At 40.2% G+C, this 17,433-nt stretch overlaps 1 protein-coding gene across 3 annotated transcripts in view; it reads left to right on the top strand.

The window, feature by feature from the left end:
* The window catches only part of LONRF2 (LON peptidase N-terminal domain and ring finger 2), a 35,834-nt gene extending 18,606 nt beyond the window's left edge, over nt 1–17,228 (top strand). Inside the window, exons 3-12 of one of the 3 annotated variants that reach the window (XM_074815079.1) lie at nt 753–875; nt 1,860–2,021; nt 2,499–2,724; nt 4,731–4,827; nt 5,185–5,299; nt 6,532–6,653; nt 7,489–7,647; nt 10,660–10,822; nt 12,822–12,971; nt 13,332–17,228. In XM_074815079.1, coding sequence (XP_074671180.1) covers nt 753–875; nt 1,860–2,021; nt 2,499–2,724; nt 4,731–4,827; nt 5,185–5,299; nt 6,532–6,653; nt 7,489–7,647; nt 10,660–10,822; nt 12,822–12,971; nt 13,332–13,490 — 1,476 coding nt within the window. In that variant the 3' untranslated portion in view covers nt 13,491–17,228. The remainder of the gene's footprint in view (nt 1–752; nt 876–1,859; nt 2,022–2,498; nt 2,725–4,730; nt 4,828–5,184; nt 5,300–6,531; nt 6,654–7,488; nt 7,648–10,659; nt 10,823–12,821; nt 12,972–13,331) is intronic. The other 2 variants (XM_074815080.1, XM_074815081.1) reach the window with 2 other exon arrangements.
* The last annotated feature ends 205 nt before the right edge of the window (nt 17,229–17,433 follow it).

Genomic DNA, 17,433 nt, shown 5'->3' with positions numbered 1-17,433 from the left:
TTTAAAATGCACGCTTAGTTTGTTTTCATCATTAAAGAAGTAATTTCTGTAGTCAGATTTGAACTGATTGATATCCACAGCAAAATTCAGAGGTGAGGCATTCCTCTCTTGCTACCAGTAGCAAGTAAAGTAGGAGTTGTCCCCAAGCTGACTACCATACCTGCTGACGATGGATTTGTTACTCTAGGACGTGGGAGAGGTAGGATGGGCTAAAAGGTTCCACGTTAAACATTGGTAAGTTTCCCTAAATTCATAATGTTGTTGGTCTTCTTTAGTCAAATAAAATGGTGAAAAATCATCTCTGTCCCCCAGGAGAAGTGAGAGTGTCTTGAACCTAAATCTTTTGCTCCCTCAGCTGCCACCTCCAGCTTGCCCTATGCCACTGCCTTTCCCATGCAGCTTCGTTACTGTTAAGTTTGCTCTGGTATGTGAAACTGTTCTTTGGGGTATTGAGCCTGGTGGGATACGTAATAGTCTTGGTCCCTGGGGAGACAAATACTCCTCCTTGTTCTGCATCAGGTCCCCCCCTGAGGAAAAGAGCAGTGTCTTTAGCAGGGAGTGATGCAGCAGTGGGTTTCTAGGGGATCTTCTTTCAGCAAAAGGGACTGACTTCCTTCAGTCATGTGTGTCAAAGAGGTTGTTACCCAAAAAGTATCTTACTCTTCACCTGCAGAATGGTGTGAACTTCCAAGTTTTGCTGGTGCCACTTCAGAAATGATCTCTAGAATTGTACGTTTCCTTTGTGTGAACAGGGCCATTATGTGAAAGCAAAAGCTCTTTCTGGATTGGAAAGGACTGAGGAAGCATTGAAGGAGTTTCTCTATTGTGTTGCCTTAAATCCCGAATGGAGCTCAATGAAGAAAGAAGCCCAAAAGGTATAAAACATATTTACTGGCCGCTTCTTGGCCATCATGCTGCTCTTACTGCTGCAGCCAAGTAAAATTCATGTTATTTCAGGTGATGGTAAACAGCCAAAGGATAATTTGATTCAGTAGATTGTCCCATAAACCTTATTAGGATTATGTTGCACGATGCATCTCTTGGGTTTGGTTGATGCCTCAACCAGAGGGATTGTGTATTTGTGGATTCCACTGCAAATCTGTAGGTTTGGCAGCTGTCATTTGTAGATTATATGTCATCTAGATTTGAGTACACCTGGATTTTGTAGGCTCAAGGCTGCTAATTTTAGTGCCCATCAGAAAAGTGGGAAGTGGCAGAGGGTTGAGAAGGGGGAACTCTGTGCTACCCTGTCCTGGAAAAATCCTGCAATCACACTTAGTGCTAACCAACGATCATGAGGTTCTCCGTGACCGTTCATACAGTCAGCTTTTTATAAAAAGAAACAGGGATTTGGCAAGGTGCTTGGTGGGGAATGGTGCGAGGTAGAACAGGCTCTATACAGCTTTTAGCTAGGGGTGAAGTCTGCTTGAGGATAGAGGAGCTGGCTGCAGAGCATGAGGAGAGCTTAAAAACTTCTCTTTCAACTGGTTTTGATAGGAGAGCATGGCCTGAAGGCTTCTGGAGGCAGGGGTCTGAGGGTCAGAGTGGAGATGGGTAGGGGCAGCAGGAGGATGAAACAGACTGTTGCCCCGGGTGCTCCTGGGGAGCAGAAGCCTTTGGGGAGGGAGGTGGACACCAGAAGAGCATCTTGAGATGTGTCTGTGGTTGTGGTGGGGAATGTGATTCAGGTTTCCCGTGGGCATTGGGGAATGTAGGATGTCCTGGTTGTTGCAAGCTTCTTGGCATCCAGAAGCTGTGAAGTTTGTGTATCTGTGTTCGTACAAACATAAATATCTATGCCTTAATTATTAGTATTTTTTCTTTTTTTTTTTTTTTTCCCCCTCTCTCTAATTGACTAGATAATGTGTGAGATGTTTTTCCCGGCCTTTGAAAATGTGCATGATAGTCTAACAGCACCTTTCTCTAGTCGAACATCCCATACAAGATTGAAACCTGCATTTCTGAGTAGCATAAACACACAGTCAGCTGCAGAAGATAGCTCTGTTGCTGGGTCCTCAAAGGTAAAGTGAAAAGCGTTCAACATAAAAAAATACCAAAAGTAGCACAAGGATCTGTCTGATCTGTGTGACATTGTCTTTGTCTCCACTCATGTAGGCACTTACTTTCATGGTAAGCCTGTTTTTTCCATTGTTGTTGAATCTCTTGTTGGGATGTATTTCCTCAGAAGAATTAAGAGAATGAAACTCTTTATTTGGAAAACAATGTGATGCCTTCATGTGGGGGTTGATTATATTTGTGGGCAGTTTTTTCCCACTCAGGATTTTAGTATGACAGGAAGATAACTTTAGAGACAGGGGCTGTAGGGAGAGAAGTGGCCCTATTTCATGCAACTTGGAGAGTGGCCTTTTTTGATACTGACCTTTCTCCCTTGCTAAGCTCCTTGAAGGGACATTGGTCTATTGCTGACATATACAATTAATAGAAAAAACAAAGAAAAATTTTCTCCTGCTATATGTAACTGTTCTTAATTTTTTTAGGATACTGTGTTCAGGTTAACAAAAACCCCGTCCCAAGATTCTGATGTATTTAGAAGCACTGATTCTCCCGTTTCCCATCATGTTCTGGATCTCTATTTTGAAGACAACAAGAAGTCTTTGGGAGCTATTCTCTCCAGTTTACCTGGGGTTGGCTTAAAAAGAAAGCTGTCCAGTGATGTGAGGGATTTACAAAGCTTGGACGTCCCCACTAAGATTCCTAAAAAAGGTTTGTGTTGTGGTTTAGAAAGGGGATTTCTTTTGCACATGCTGAAAAATTATAAACTACTTTTTTCCTCCTCACTTTTTGTAGGTGTCAATAAAACATTCCCTACAGGGATTGGAATAATATTTTCTCGTCTGGTGTGTTAACAGCCTATTTACCTTAGTCCAGAGAAGTTTCAATTCATTCAATGAACACTGTATTTTTCTTTCTCAAATGGGCCATTTCCAGTGTGTAATCCACTAACAGTTTAGTCTTTGTGTTGCTGGTGCTATTTCCATTTTCTAGGTCTCGGAGACATAGCTGAACTTCATTGTCTTTCTATATGAAGGAAAGATGCAGTAAGCCTGGAAACTAATCTTAAACTGGCATCAGAAACAGTCACATGCAACTTTACATGAAATTTTCCAAGCAAACAAAGAAGCCTTTTGAAGGGTAATAAGCCCCCCAGTTTCATGTCACTTGATAGCTGTGCTTACAATTGGTATGCTTCTCAAGCTTCCAACAAAGACCTCCAAAGTGGTTTTAGTGCTCCGAGATAAAAATGCTGAAGGCAGTATATTGCACTGAGTAATGAAAAAATTGGTTAAAAGAGACTTTGAAAATGCTGCTATACTAGTGTGCATTTTTTCCCTTAAAGGAAAAAAAACCTAAACAAACCCACACCTCCTTGACAAATCTGACTTCTGCCTTGAAATATTAAAAGTCTTCAAGTGCTGCTGTCTGCCACCTCTGCAAATTATCAATGTATGGCCAGTTTCTGATCAGCTTGCTGTGGAGGGGAAAACCGTGTACTTGCCTGTGAACTGCAGACTCAGTAAATAGATTGTGAAATCTGACCTGCCTGTATCTTCACAGAGAAGGGCAGAGATCGGTTTTACCCATAACCATTAATTTCTGGTCTGTGCTAGATCCTGATGCCATGTTACTATTTACAGAATTAACACAGTTAGGTTCTTGCTATTACTAAATGCTAACATGGGAGATGTAGGTTAAAGATAACGCTGTTTTTCTTTGTAGGCCACACAACACCAGTGCCCTCTTCCCTATCCTGTCTGTACTCGAGATAAACCAGATGCTGAGCATAAGTTATCCTTTAACAAAACATCCTAGTGTTTTAGCTTAACATAAAAAACTGAGATTTATCTTTTTTTTTTTTTCAAACGGTCAAGAATTTGATTAATAAAACGGACGTGGAAGCAGGATTCATGGCTCTGTTGCAACTTGTCACTGAGCAACAAATACACAGATTGTAAAAGAAGTTGCAGAATCTGCTTGTATAAATGTCATCAGAAGCTTGAGCTGATAGCTCTTGAACTTAAATGCTGGTGCTGTGAAGTTTGAAGTCCATACCTTTTAAGCATGTTAATTAACAGCAATATATACCACCCCAAAAAAACCAGAGTGGGCAGAATTTTAAGGAAAGTGTTTTGCCTCTGTGTTTGCAGAGTGCTGAGCTAATGAAATCAGTATTACTTAATGCAACTCCAGTAGTCCTTAAACTTTAAGCTGTCTGAAACTTGGGATTTGAACAGCAGCCTAGTCTGGAAGAATGTAAGCTTTTTTATGCTTGTAAGAAAAATTACCCCTGCTGAGAAATCTATAATAAACACTGATGAAATAGTTTGACTGTGTGTAAACAAATTAAATTCTGGACTTAATGTACTTTAAAACATCTGGCCTGGCTGATGTGGGAGTGGTCATGGTGGTGGGAAAGCAATAGCGGAGTATTTTAAAAACTATTTAAAAAAAAAAAAAAGCCATTTTTTAGAGAAGCAGATCACGAGTGTGCAGCTCTAAAGTGCTTTCTTTTGTCATAGACATCATCCTCTACTCTCCAAAGATTTCCTGCCAGAAAGTCTAAAACTTAGATGGAAAATATGTTTGTTTGGAACAAAACTTCAAAAAAGAAAAGAGATAATTTAGGTTCTTTATGGAAAAACAACTTAAACAGAACCTGAAATTGCAGTAATACTTAAATATTTACTATAATCATCTTCTTAACTACTTAGATGCAGATGTTTTACCTGAAAACACCGCTGTTACTTCAAGTGAAATACCAACAACTCTGGTGGATGCGTCAGACTTTGAGTGTTCCCTCTGCATGAGGTACGACTGCACTGACGTGGGATTAAGATCAGAAAGCCTTTCTAGCTTCTGAAAAAAGTTTTCATGGTGTCAGAAGGGAAACCTGCCACAGAATGTCTAAATCATTACTCTGTTCCTTTTTGCTGAACCTTGCATCTGGTGAATCTTTACAGATATGGTTTTCTCCATCATGCATGGTTTTCTTCATTGTTTACCACTTCTAAAAATGAAAACCTTTTTTTATCTCCTTAGATAAAACTGTGCCTGCAAAATCAGGAAAGGAAGAGATGGCTAGGTCTAGTCACTCCTTTCCACACTTTAGGAATCTCCATTGTTTGTTGGCAGCTTAGCTGTTCTGTTTCATGTTTTCATGTTCAGGTTGTTCTATGAACCTGTTACCACTCCCTGTGGGCACACCTTTTGCCTGAAATGCCTTGAGCGTTGCCTTGACCATAATCCGCATTGCCCACTCTGCAAAGAAAAGCTGTCAGAAGTAAGTATGTCCTTGCCCCAATTAACAAAAGCGCACAAAACTGTGTTCTTCTGAAAGCATCTATATGGGGATTTTCTGTGCCCTACATCAAAAGAAGCATGGGCAGCAGGTCGAGGGAGGTGATTCTCCCCCTCTACTCTGCTCTGGTGAGACCCCACCTGGAGCACTGTGTTCAGCTCTGGATTCCCCAGCACAGGAAAGACACGGACCTGTTGAAGCGAGTCCAGAGGAGGGCCACAAAAACTATCAGAGAGATGGAACACCTGTCCTGTGAGGACAGGCTGAGAGAGTTGGGGTTGTTCAGCCTGGAGAAGAGAAGGCTCCAGGGAGACCTTATTGTGGCCTTTCAGTATTTAAAGGGTGCTTATAAGAAAGATGACTTTTTAGTAGGGCCTGTTGCAATAGGACAGTGGGTAATGGTTTTAAACAAAAAGAGGGTAGACTGAGACTAGGTAGAAGGAAGAAATTTTTTATGATGAGGGTGGTGAAACAGTGGAACAGGTTGCTCAGAGGTAGATGCCCATCCCTGGAAACATTCAAGGTCAGGCTGGACAGGGCTCTGAGAAACCCGATCTAATTGAAGATGTCCCTACTCATTGCAGGGGGGATTGGACTTAGATGACCTTTAAAGGTATCTTCCAATCCAAACTATTGTATGAAACTGGAACAAGACAGTAGTACCCACAGCTTCAAGCTGTGCACAGACCTCATTTGCTCCAGAATATATTTTGTCATTCCTTGGAAGACAAGTGGGGTTTGCTGGTGCTTAAAGGAATAGAGGCTTCCAGTATCACATCAGGCTCATGCCTGGGGAGTCCCAGCCATAGCCCTGTTCATACCGCATCTCCAATTTGTATATCTACTTGGGGCGAATGGGGAATGGTCACTCCTCAGTCAATACTTTGCTCCAGCAGACGTAATGTGTCTCGTACTTGGAGTACTTCTTGTCAGTAACCTGGCAGCTCTAGGTGAAAAGAATGTATGTATCTTCTGCAGAAGTGAGGAGGGGCTGCCTTTTCTTGCTCGTAGTCCAACTTCTGCCAAAAAAAGTGCATTGGGTTATAGTTAAATGGGCACTGGAGTGAACCACATATGCTAAAGTGGAAGTTTTGGTGCCTGAAGGCTGGAAAGGAGGAGGGATCAGTACACTCCTTAGGAAGGAGATGGTTTGGGAGGAAGAGACATTACTTGTCATCTTGTTATCAGCCTTAAGAGTTGACTCTTCCTTGCAGTTTCTGGCAAGCAGAACTTACAAGAAGACCGTCCTTACAGAAGAACTGATAGTCCGTTACTTGCCAGAGGAATTATCTGAAAGGAAGAAAGTTTATGAGGAAGAAATGAAGGAATTGTCAAAGTAGGCTCTTTTTTACTACTGACAGTTGTTATAAAACTGAATTTTTCAATCTAAATTACTCAATAAGCTTCATTTGCTTATAAAAATGCACAAAATGAATGAATTTGTAAATGAATCTTTCAGATGTTTTGTATGTTTGTTGCAGATAAACAAGTAACAATATGCTTGGATGGTAGAAAGGCACAACAATATTCTTAAAACAGGGATAATTACTTTTTCCTCTGAAACAATATAGTAGCTTTAAAAGTTCTAATGGGGGTTTTCTGTGTTTAGAATTCAAACTATAAATGGGTTATACTGAGGTTGGGAGAAGTTCAAAGATTCAGTTTTGTCAGTGACTTGTGGATCTTGCACTACAACTCAACTAAAAAGAAAAATAAAACATGAAATTAAGCCTGACAAAATGAAGTGGATTAGTGGGCTTTTTCAAAACCGAAGGACTTTACTGAGCTTGGGAGTTCTCTACCATCTTGCTTTGAACATGGCTAGTTCTTGGGTACTATATTACTGTGGAAAAATTATCGCCAAAATCTTGCCATGTGTATTTAAGCTAGATGTATCAGTATGCACACATTTGGAAATTGGCTATTATTTCAAGATTTTTCCTTTATGAAAGTAGATTAGAGGGATTGTTTCCTTAATGTATTAGCAGAAAGAGTCCTGAAATACGTTTGTCTTGTAAATATGACAAACGTCGACCAGACACGCGTTTATGAAGAATAAGTCTAAGGAAACCACTGAAATCAGTGTTGTATTAAGGGCTTATGCTGAATATAGCAGTACCCAGAAAAAAAGCTGAACATTCTTTTTTTTTTTTTTAACAATTATCTTACAGTTTGAATAAAGATGTTCCCATCTTTGTATGTACCATGGCCTTCCCTACCATCCCTTGCCCACTCCATGTCTTTGAACCTCGTTATCGTCTAATGATAAGAAGATGCATGGAAACTGGTACCAAGCAGTTTGGCATGTGCTTAGCTGATGAATTAAAAGGGTAAGGAGATGAGCTGAGAATGTCCTGTTGTTGCAGAGGCTGTTGTGACAGTAATGGAATACTACAGCACAGTATACTTGTCTCCCCAGACCACTGCAGTTCCTTCCAGTCCTGTATGAACCAATACTAAAGCTGCTGGCTTTTTAGTTTTGTATCTTAAACATTCCTTTTGACACAAAGATGTAATTTTTATTGCTCCCCTGTTGGATGAATAGCGAGAATACAACTCATCCCGCTACTACAGGCTCCAAAAATAGCACTTAATTGTCTATGTGGTTGGAAAGCTTTCTGGCCTGTTTGTTCTAGTGAAAGCTGACTGTCTGAATAAGGTTGCTCCTTTGCCTACTCAGTTTTAAAAACCAAAATAATATTTAAAAAAAATTCCAAACCTTCCATAGCTTTCCTGCATAGGTGGTATCATTTGAATGAGACAAAGTATACCCTTAGCTGAGAAGTCTGTTTTGCTGCTGAATGTTGAATTTTGATGTTTGTCTTTACTGCTGTGTTGCAATGTCTATCTGCAGAGAGTGGGTAACATTGTCTTTCTACATGATCTTACCTTTAATTTTTGTGAATTCTGACACTAGTGTGTTTCCAGCTCCCTATGCGGACACTGACTAGATGACCGTTAAAGATCCTTTCCAACCCAAACTATTCTATGATTCTATGAAAACCTTCAGGTTTTGAAGTCCTTTATAGATAATAGGTTTTGGGGTGAAGGGGATGAGAAGATGCTTATGGGGAAAAAAAATGAGGTGGTCTTAAGAGAGGTCTACCTTATGAGATGTAACAGCTAGTTGCTTACTTCAGAAGATACATTGGTGTGATGCAGACTGTAGAATGGATGATGAGCATGAGCAGTTTCAAGAACACATCAGACAGGCATACTCAGGAGCAACATTTTTGTAGGTGATCATCACTGGAGCTGAGAGGAGGGCAGTCATACCGAGGCTTGGCAGCCTTTCCTTGTCCAGTTCAGGTTTGTGGTTTGTTTTGTTTTTTTTTTTTTCCCCTCACAAATTGGACGGTAAGGTGGCAGCAAGAATACAGCAGATGCTACAGCTTCCAGTCAGCTCTGGCTGTGCTTCATGCCATTCGGTTTGTTGTCAGTGCTGCGCTCGGTGGAGTTGAGACTTCAACAGCAGCTGATGCTCCACGGTCCCTTCCAGGCCTGTTACCAATTTTCTGGAAGCAAATACTTTGTATGAGTGAGGACAAAATGACCCTAGGACATTAGTGATAACTCCCCTTACATCAGTGAAGGCTTGTGGAAGAGCCAAACTTACTTGGGGTTAGGTCTAAAACAGAGGGCCAAGGGGTTATAATCTCCAAAACACAAGAATTGATTTATTAGATAGTGTCATAAAGGATATTTTAAAAGGTAAGCAGTATGGTTAGATTTTTATGTCCTGTCTGGTTTGAGTTACTGAAATAATGAAACTTTTAAAGCATTGTAACTTAAATCAAACACTGAAGCCCAGGAAGCTTTCATCTGTAGGCACCTGGCAGGCTGTTGTAGCTTCTTACACAAGCGAAGAAGTTCTTTTGTTTATTCAAAATTGCGAAATCAACTGGGAATACAAGAAGTGGGGAAACTTGTTTTGCCTCATCTACTAAGACATGGATACATACCTCCTTGAAAAACACAGTGACAAGACATGTTTAATTCATTACCTTCCTCTGTTTTATTTCTCAATTTTAAGTTAAAACTGGGAGAACAATATAAACTTTTAATGTGTCTGTACATTATACTCATCTTCAGGTGCTTTCTTGTCTCTCTTTGATTAAAGTCACTTTCTAGCCAAAAGGAAATTCTCAAAGAATGACAAAAAAGAAAAAAATCATCACTTCTAGATTAATTTCTAAATTCAGTATGAACGTCACTAAAATAATTAATTTAAAACAATTGTTGTGTAGCTGTTTAAGTAGTGTTTAGTCTTATATTGCTATAATAAATTTGCTTTCCGTAATCCCACTGGTAGAGCACCAGGTGCAGCTGTACTCTTCTTGCTCTTCTTCAGTTTGTTCTGTACAATGGCTGGGAGAGAACAGTTGTTCACAGTGGTGAGCTTTTTCTTTTTTCCCCTCCCAAACCCATGATTTCTGCTAAGGGTAGAAACAGGGGTTGTTTCCCGCAGTGTTACTGTTTCTTCATCACTCGGATGTAAGAAATGGCCAAGCCCTGGTAAAACAAGTGTTTCCTTGATGAAACATTTATCAGACTCTGCAGGGATTTGGTATCTTGAGATGAGACTAGATACAGTGCATTCTCCTGCTTAGCAGTAGGCTGAGGTGCAGAGCTGCAAATGCTGGCAGATCAACATATCCTGGTGAAGAGTCGTTGTGCAATCAGCCTCTCTAGTGAACTCACTACAGCACAAATGTAGAGTAGGTAAGCCTGATAATTTAAAGTAAAAATTTGTTGCATGCTTGTTTCCAGGGCATTATTAAAACCTGTGCCTACTTTAAATGCAGGTGCAAATGTGCTGTTGTAAAGAGGGTGTTTTGGGTTTGTTTTGATTTGTTGCGTTTTTGGTTTTTTAACTTAAAGGAAACAAGTAAAAGAAAAATCTTGCTATATAGAAGCCTTTTCCTTCTAAAGCCTGTAGTCCTCTGCTTACACCTCGGAATAGGGGGATAGCCCTCCCAGCCCTACATTTGTTCCTTAGTTTCTGGACTTCCTTATGGTGTCTTGACCCATCTTGTTTTCTTTGCAAACCAGGTGAAACAGCAGCTGGCAACTCCCAGCATGAAACATGCTCCATTTAGTTTCCTGTCCTTTCCCAACCCTCCCACCCTGCAAATATACTCCAAAAATGCTGCTGCCCTGGACCTCTGAAGGAAGGCAGAAAGGGTGGGGGTTGTGTGGCTTATGTGAATAAGCAGAAATGTATTGTCACCAAAGCAGGATCCTCTTTCAAATAAGAAGTGGTGAATTAGGCCCAGTATTTGTCCTGATGTGTGTAAACGCTTGTTGATGACTTCCACTTTTATGCCCTTCTGTCATTTCAGATTTGCAGATCATGGCTGTATATTAGAGATCAGGGACGTAAAGTTTTTTCCTGATGGGCGCTCAGTTGTTGATACAGTTGGTGTCCGTCGTTTTAGGGTCTTAAGCCATGGCCAGCGAGATGGATATAACACAGCAAACATCGAGTATCTTGAAGATAAAAAGGTGATCTATGGTGCAAAGTTATTCATATCCATGTATTGCTGGATTCACTTAAGTAGCCTTTCCTTGTTGCATTTCAAGCTAGTTGTGCATTATTTTTAAACCAATATCATTATAAATACTAAAGCTCTATTTTAAAAACCATGGAACAAACTTTGTCTCTTCCTTCCCTTTCTTTCTTTCTGCCCTTATAATTATCTCTGCTTGAAGTGTTGCACTCCCTTCATGGATCTCAAAGTAGTTTCTGAGACTCAGGTGCTGAGATCTGTCATGATGCGTAGATGAGATCAGAGTAACATTTAAAAACTGGTGTGGACTTGAAACCCTTCTAAGAGCACATGCCCCTGTTGTTAGAGAACTGACTATTCTCTTCTTGCACTGAACAGACAGTTGGCAGACTTCATATGACCTTCAAGCTCATTTACAGAACAGGTCCTCCAACAAATATGGGAATACGCTCTTAAAATGAGATCTTAGTGACATGTAGTTAACAGTACCTGTACAAGCATTCATCAGAGCTGGCTGAGAGCAGAGAATTGCAAGGAGGGGAGTAGTTTTTAAAAACAAGTCCTCTTATAACACCTGCATCAAGTGAGGTGCTTGTGATGGGTGTTGGCCAAAGGGTGGATTTTTGGCCATGCTTAATGATGACTTCCTGGATCATCTTCAGAGCATGTCTATAAAACCCTGATTCCTCTTAACATTGAGTTTAGTAGTAATCTCATGCTGACTGATGAAGTCCAGTCTGGTCATACAGCTCTTCAGCATGCTCTCATAGTTGAAGTGCAAGTCTGTAAAGTCTTAGTAGGGCTTCTCTCACCTGTGCAGGATGATGCAGTTATTTGCCAGGGCAGGAAAGGCAGATTGTGTGGTGGTGCCTCCTCCTGCAAAAGGTCGGAGTAGGTAGTCTGCTTAGAGTGAGGGCTCAGCTGTGTTTAAATCACCAGTGAAGGGTGGTGGAACACAGGTATCCATGCATTGTTTGTAGATGGTGCCAGAGACCCACCTCTTCATAATTAGAGTGAGATTTACCTTGTCTCACTTGAGAGGCTGACGTATGTGTTCAGCACCCTATATTCATGTTATATCTGGTGATGAGGAATCTCAGTCCAAAGGTGCCTATTTTATCTGCTCTTAGATACCTACATTCAGATGAGATTAATTGCACTCTAGAGCTGTTTCTCCTCAATTGTGAAGGGCATCCAGAGCAGCTAGCTCAGACGTGCATCTGAGTAGCACAGGTGAATCACGCTACTGGTGTGTACAGATCACAGGAAAAAAAAAATAACCCCCAACAACCCCAAAAGAAAAAACAAACAAAATCACCAATTTGTAGTGTTTTTTGCTTATGCTTTTTTCTTTTCCCTAATAGCTAATAATTAGGCCTGTGCAACTAAAACACTCTTTGCCTAAGCAAGGGTATTTTTTTATGGCTGTTCCTGGTATTGGGAAAGCATCCCCTTTCCCTGCTTCCTGCCTGCTCAGGTGTCTGCCCTCCTCCGCCTCCTCCTCCTCCTCCTCCTCCTCCACCTCCTTGGCTGTCCTACTATGGCCTTAACGCTTCTATAAAATACTGCTGGTCTCTAAGTGCCGTAGACTCCCTGTCTCTGTGCTCGGTGTCAGTAGTATTTCTTTTGTTTTGCCAGACAGTATACCAATGTTCAGAGGTCCTTCTGTGACAGGGACTTGAGGTTGTGGGTTTGAGATGATGAATATGATGTCCCAGGATTAGAGAGCAGGTTCTTCTGTGCCAGCATTTAGGAGTGGATATTAACAAGGCAGTAACTGCTCCAAGAAATGTCACTTCAGAACACCTAGGGGAGGGTAAAAAGACTCCAGCATCACAGGTTTGAAATCTGAGACTTGGGTACAGTTTGCTTAGATAAGGACATTTGAACAGCTGTAGTCACTGCATTATTTTGCTTCGCTTGCTTCTGGGGAAGCATACGGGCTCCACGGTATCAAACCTATTTTGTTCCATCTCTCTTCTTTTAACAATAAGGTTGAAGGACCGGAATATGAAGAACTTGTCCGCCTTCATGATTCAGTTTATGATCAAGCTGTTGCCTGGTTTACTTCTCTTAAAGACAATATGAAAGTGCAAATTCTCAATCATTTTGGGTCCATGCCAGGAAAAGAACCAGAGCCACAGGTAATAAAACCTTCTTACTTATTCAGCCCTATTATATACAGAATTTTTACACAAGACTATTTTACGACAGGTTCTTGCTGTGGTTTTGTATAATCTAAACTCTTTATTTACCCAATTTTGGTCCATTACCATGAAGCATGGAAAACAATCCATGGAAAACAATATAGCAATGTAAGTTGATATCTGGAGAGAACAGTCTTAATGGTGTATGTAGACAAGGAGAGCACCTGAAATTAACTGTTCAGTTGTTGCTTGAAATGCTTTGTGGCGACTTTCTTAGAAAATAGAATGTGGGAAGGAAGGTGGTGGTCTTCATGGGGCAGTGAATACATGATTGCATGTCTTTTCATCCTTTTGCAGAGCAACCCCAGTGGTCCTGCCTGGTACTGGTGGCTCTTGGCAGTGTTGCCTCTGGAAAACAGAGCTCAGCTGGCTATATTGGCTATGACCTCCCTTAAAGATCGTCTTATCGCCATCAGACGTGTATTGATATTTGTGACTCGCAAAAGACCCAGATAACATGGACTTCAGTTGTGAGTGGGCACCGAAAACATCTCACAACGGGTTGTTCTGGGGGAGGGCAAAGGGGGAGGGGTTGTTTTTTCTTTTTTTTTAAAGATTCCTTCAAAAAGGAACAGCCCTTTCTGACTGCGTCCAGCATCCATTGATTGCATCGGTTTGTTATCCTGGGTATTCACCAAACCTTGCACTCTCTCCTGTTGTCCTGGTGAAATCTGAGCCTCTACAAAGCTGTGCTACAGTTACAGAGCGTAGCTGATAGATGTGGATAATTGCTTCAAAGTACTACGATAGAGTTGATGTTTCTAGCCTGCAAGAGAGTTAAGTACTAGAGTAGCACCATTGGCCTGCATGTGATTTGGATTTCCACTTGGTAGGAAAAGGAAACTGGACACTGGATTTAAGAGGTGTTTCCTAGACTTTCTTGAAGGTAGTGAACAGAAGAGGAGTTACGCTGCCTGGCAGAAGTATGCATGAAGACTATAACCAACGGTGTGCTCTGTTAGTGAATTGGTAGGCAGTCTGTCATACACCTACATCTCTCTCTCTTCAGCAAATAGCAGTCTGTGAGGAAAAAAAAAGTTAAGCTGTTTGTGGTCAAGGCATCTAAGGATGTTTATCTGAAAGAATAATAGCTACTGAATAAGCACTCTATTTAGTAGCCTTAGGTAATCCCTCATGTTGTGATTTGTGTTGTAGCAGATTGAGTATGTACAAAATGTTTGGAAAGGTGTACTTTGGTTTATTTGAAAAGAAAAGTCAAAGTAATCCTAGCTGATCTTATCGCTAAATTCAAATCAAACCGTCTCCCTAAAGTATGATAAACGCTGCTGTGAAATAATGATTTCATCCCAAGTACGAGGGAGGCATGCTGCAGTTTATTCTGAATGCCTGCTCTGCGAGTGGGACTGGTGAGGTTGAAACGCGGGGAGGTTTCTGTCTCTCTCCTGCATGCAGTGTCATGCCAACCTCCTGTTACGTTGGGGTGATCTCTACTGAACGTCTTTCAAACCGAAAGTATTGTAGTTTAGTACCAGTTCCTGTATGTGATGGAAATCGGTCCACAATTACACCGTGAAAGGAGGCACAAACAGAACTTATAAAGGCAAGTCTCAATGCAAGCTTAAGTCAGGTGTTAACCTTCATTTGTCTCTTTGATTATTTTTTTTATGTATTGTTGTGTTAATATCTAATAGCTATTAAATTGATCGCTTGTCAGTCAAATGATCAACATTTGCTCAACTGCCAATGAAATAACTAACAGTGTTACCAATTCAATTGGCATAGTTTCCTATAAGTAGAACTGATACTACCAACAGGAAAAAAAGTTGACTTGAATCTACATGTGCTGCAAGCATAGCAAGACCAATGTAAAGACTTGTTCATGTGCAGAAGTCTGGTAAGAAGAAATGGCTGTTTACTGAAATGGTCAAAGTGCCTGGTTTCTTTTTTAGTTCTTTTGTCCTTATTTGTCAATGAAGATGTATTTAAACTTTTTTTTTTCCACTTTGCACATGAATTCTGGAAGAAGACTGCATTAAAATGCAGTGATTGAGATATATTACCTGCTCTCTTTGGGTATTGTAGTTATAACCTGTGTGGTCTGGGAAACAAAAATACAGAGTTTTTTTCCTTTCAGCAAATGGCTACCACAAATGGTTTCTGTAACATACCCTGAATGTACTGTAACTGCCTCTACCTTGAACACGCCTTTTCTATTTAAATAGTTTGTAAGTGTATTCTATGAATTGTGAAGTGCATAACTTACAACCAGTGATGTCATAACCTCTACAGTAGCCTTCTGCAAGTTCTGCTACCGTCACCAAATACTCAAAATTCAAATTGAATGCATTTCCTCCAGGATTTGAAGATGATGGAGTCACTGAAATATAAAGGAATTGTTCTATGTATGGGGGAGGAAATGTCAGAAGTCAGTAGGTCTTCATCCCACTGTCAGCTGAGCTACCGAAAGGTGGTTTTACAAACTAATTCTCAGACCAGAAGATGGACTGTATTTGATCTTGCAATCCTTTCTGTTCAGCTTCCTGTTCTTCCCATCCCTTTCCATGCTGTGTATTTCTTCTAGACTCACTCATCTTGCTCCTTCGTGTGTCTGGCCTAGTTTTGAGTATTACTAGTTTAGCTGCAAGGGGACACCGATGGTGTTTGTATATTGCTGGTCCCTGATCTTACATGTGCTTGATTTTACATATAGGAGTGCGTTTAAGAAAAAAAATAAATATCAAGGTGCTAGTTAGTGTCTTCTTGGCTTTGCCTCAGTAACTAATGTGAATATTCTTCTTTGCAAAAGTGATTTTTCAAGATATCTACTTTTGAGGTACTTCTGAGAGGAAACCCTATGGAACAAAAGAGGTTGTTTACTGCTGTTCTGTAACGTGTAAAGACACATTTTACATGGAAAGTAACATTACTGTGTTCATGAAGGCCTGCATAGTTAATGAAATGATAGTTACCGAAGAGAAAGCTGAACTGTAGAGGGATTTTTTTTTAGTTAAGGTTTAAAGCGGTTTGTGAATATTTCAGTGACTGATGTTTTGGATAAACAGTAACAACATAGGAATTGTCTGTGTATGGATGCAAATAATCATATTAGCAGCCCAAAGCTGACATTTCTTCCAAAACATTGAATGCTGATCAAATAGCAAAGCTTTAATAAATAAATAAATAAAAATCACCACTGCCCTGTGGTACTTGCTTTCTAAGGGAAAGTACCAATTTCATTGTTACCAAATTCTCTCTGCCATATAATCTCTACAGCATCCAGTAGTACCTCATGGGAAAAGCTAGCTATCTCATTTCTCTCTAGAGGAAATGTCCACGTTATGGCTGATCTACGCTTAGGTGTACTTGTCGCCAAGGTACATGTGGAAGCATTGGAGCTGAGCTCCTGGAAGAGATAGACAGGATTTGTTGCCTTTCTAGCTCATTACACTTTTCTTGCTTGCTGTCCAAGCAAGGATGCTGGGATATATGATGAGTCTTTTCACTGTGGTGAATGTGGCCCTTCTTTATACATCATAAAGAGGCCAAAAAAAAAAAAAAAAAAAAAATCCCTCTACCTCTACACCTGTTGTTCACCTGTAAAGCTTCAAGCTACAAAATTATATATATATTTTAACCTTTTTTTGTCTTTCAGAAGCATACTAATTGTTTGCCACTGAGGCCTTTTATCTACTGTATTTTAATATGTTCATTTGATAGTCATCGAGATCTCTTTGTACTTCTAACCTGTAGATCTTGTCATGTTTCTTACTGCTCCTTTTTCCTCGTTCTCCAGTCCACTTTTAAATTGATAAATAGAAAGCTGTACACTCTCTATTCCTATTACATTTTACACTAGTGGAACTGGTATTTTGGTAGCGCCTTAATTTTGCAGTTGTGAAATGATTGTATCAACTCTTATCTGGGGCTTCTGACCAGATTTAAACGAGTATGTTTAATGTAGATAAACTTGAAACCATTTTTTACTGTTTTAAAGATAGTTATGAAATGGAGTGTGTACATATGTATAAATATAAATTATTAATCTGCACCTTTTTGTATCTAGTAAATACAGGAGAAGTTCATGTTCTAACCACATTTGACACTTCTTGTTGCATAAGCAAAGCCAAAACTTTTTTTAAAAATTGCAATGTTCATTTCATGTATATTTGCAATATTCATGGGAAATGTATTTAATTTATGTGATATTTGGAATAAAACAGATTGAATTTATAAGAGTGTGAGTTTAGGGGAAGCTTTATTGCTCTGTGAGGGCTAAAGAGCTAGAGATCTAGTAAATATGATCTGAACAGAAACAACCTGCTGATGTGCTTCTGACAGAAGGGGGATGATAGTTTGATTTCCCTGACAGGAGCCCAAGGGGTAAGAATTGGCCTCATGAGGTTTTGAGAAGCAAATAGCATCCCAGAAGCAGTGGTTA

The sequence above is a fragment of the Strix aluco genome, chromosome 2, assembly GCF_031877795.1.
Source record: "Strix aluco isolate bStrAlu1 chromosome 2, bStrAlu1.hap1, whole genome shotgun sequence".
NCBI lineage: Eukaryota > Metazoa > Chordata > Aves > Strigiformes > Strigidae > Strix > Strix aluco.
This window is presented reverse-complemented; position numbering and strand designations above follow the sequence as displayed.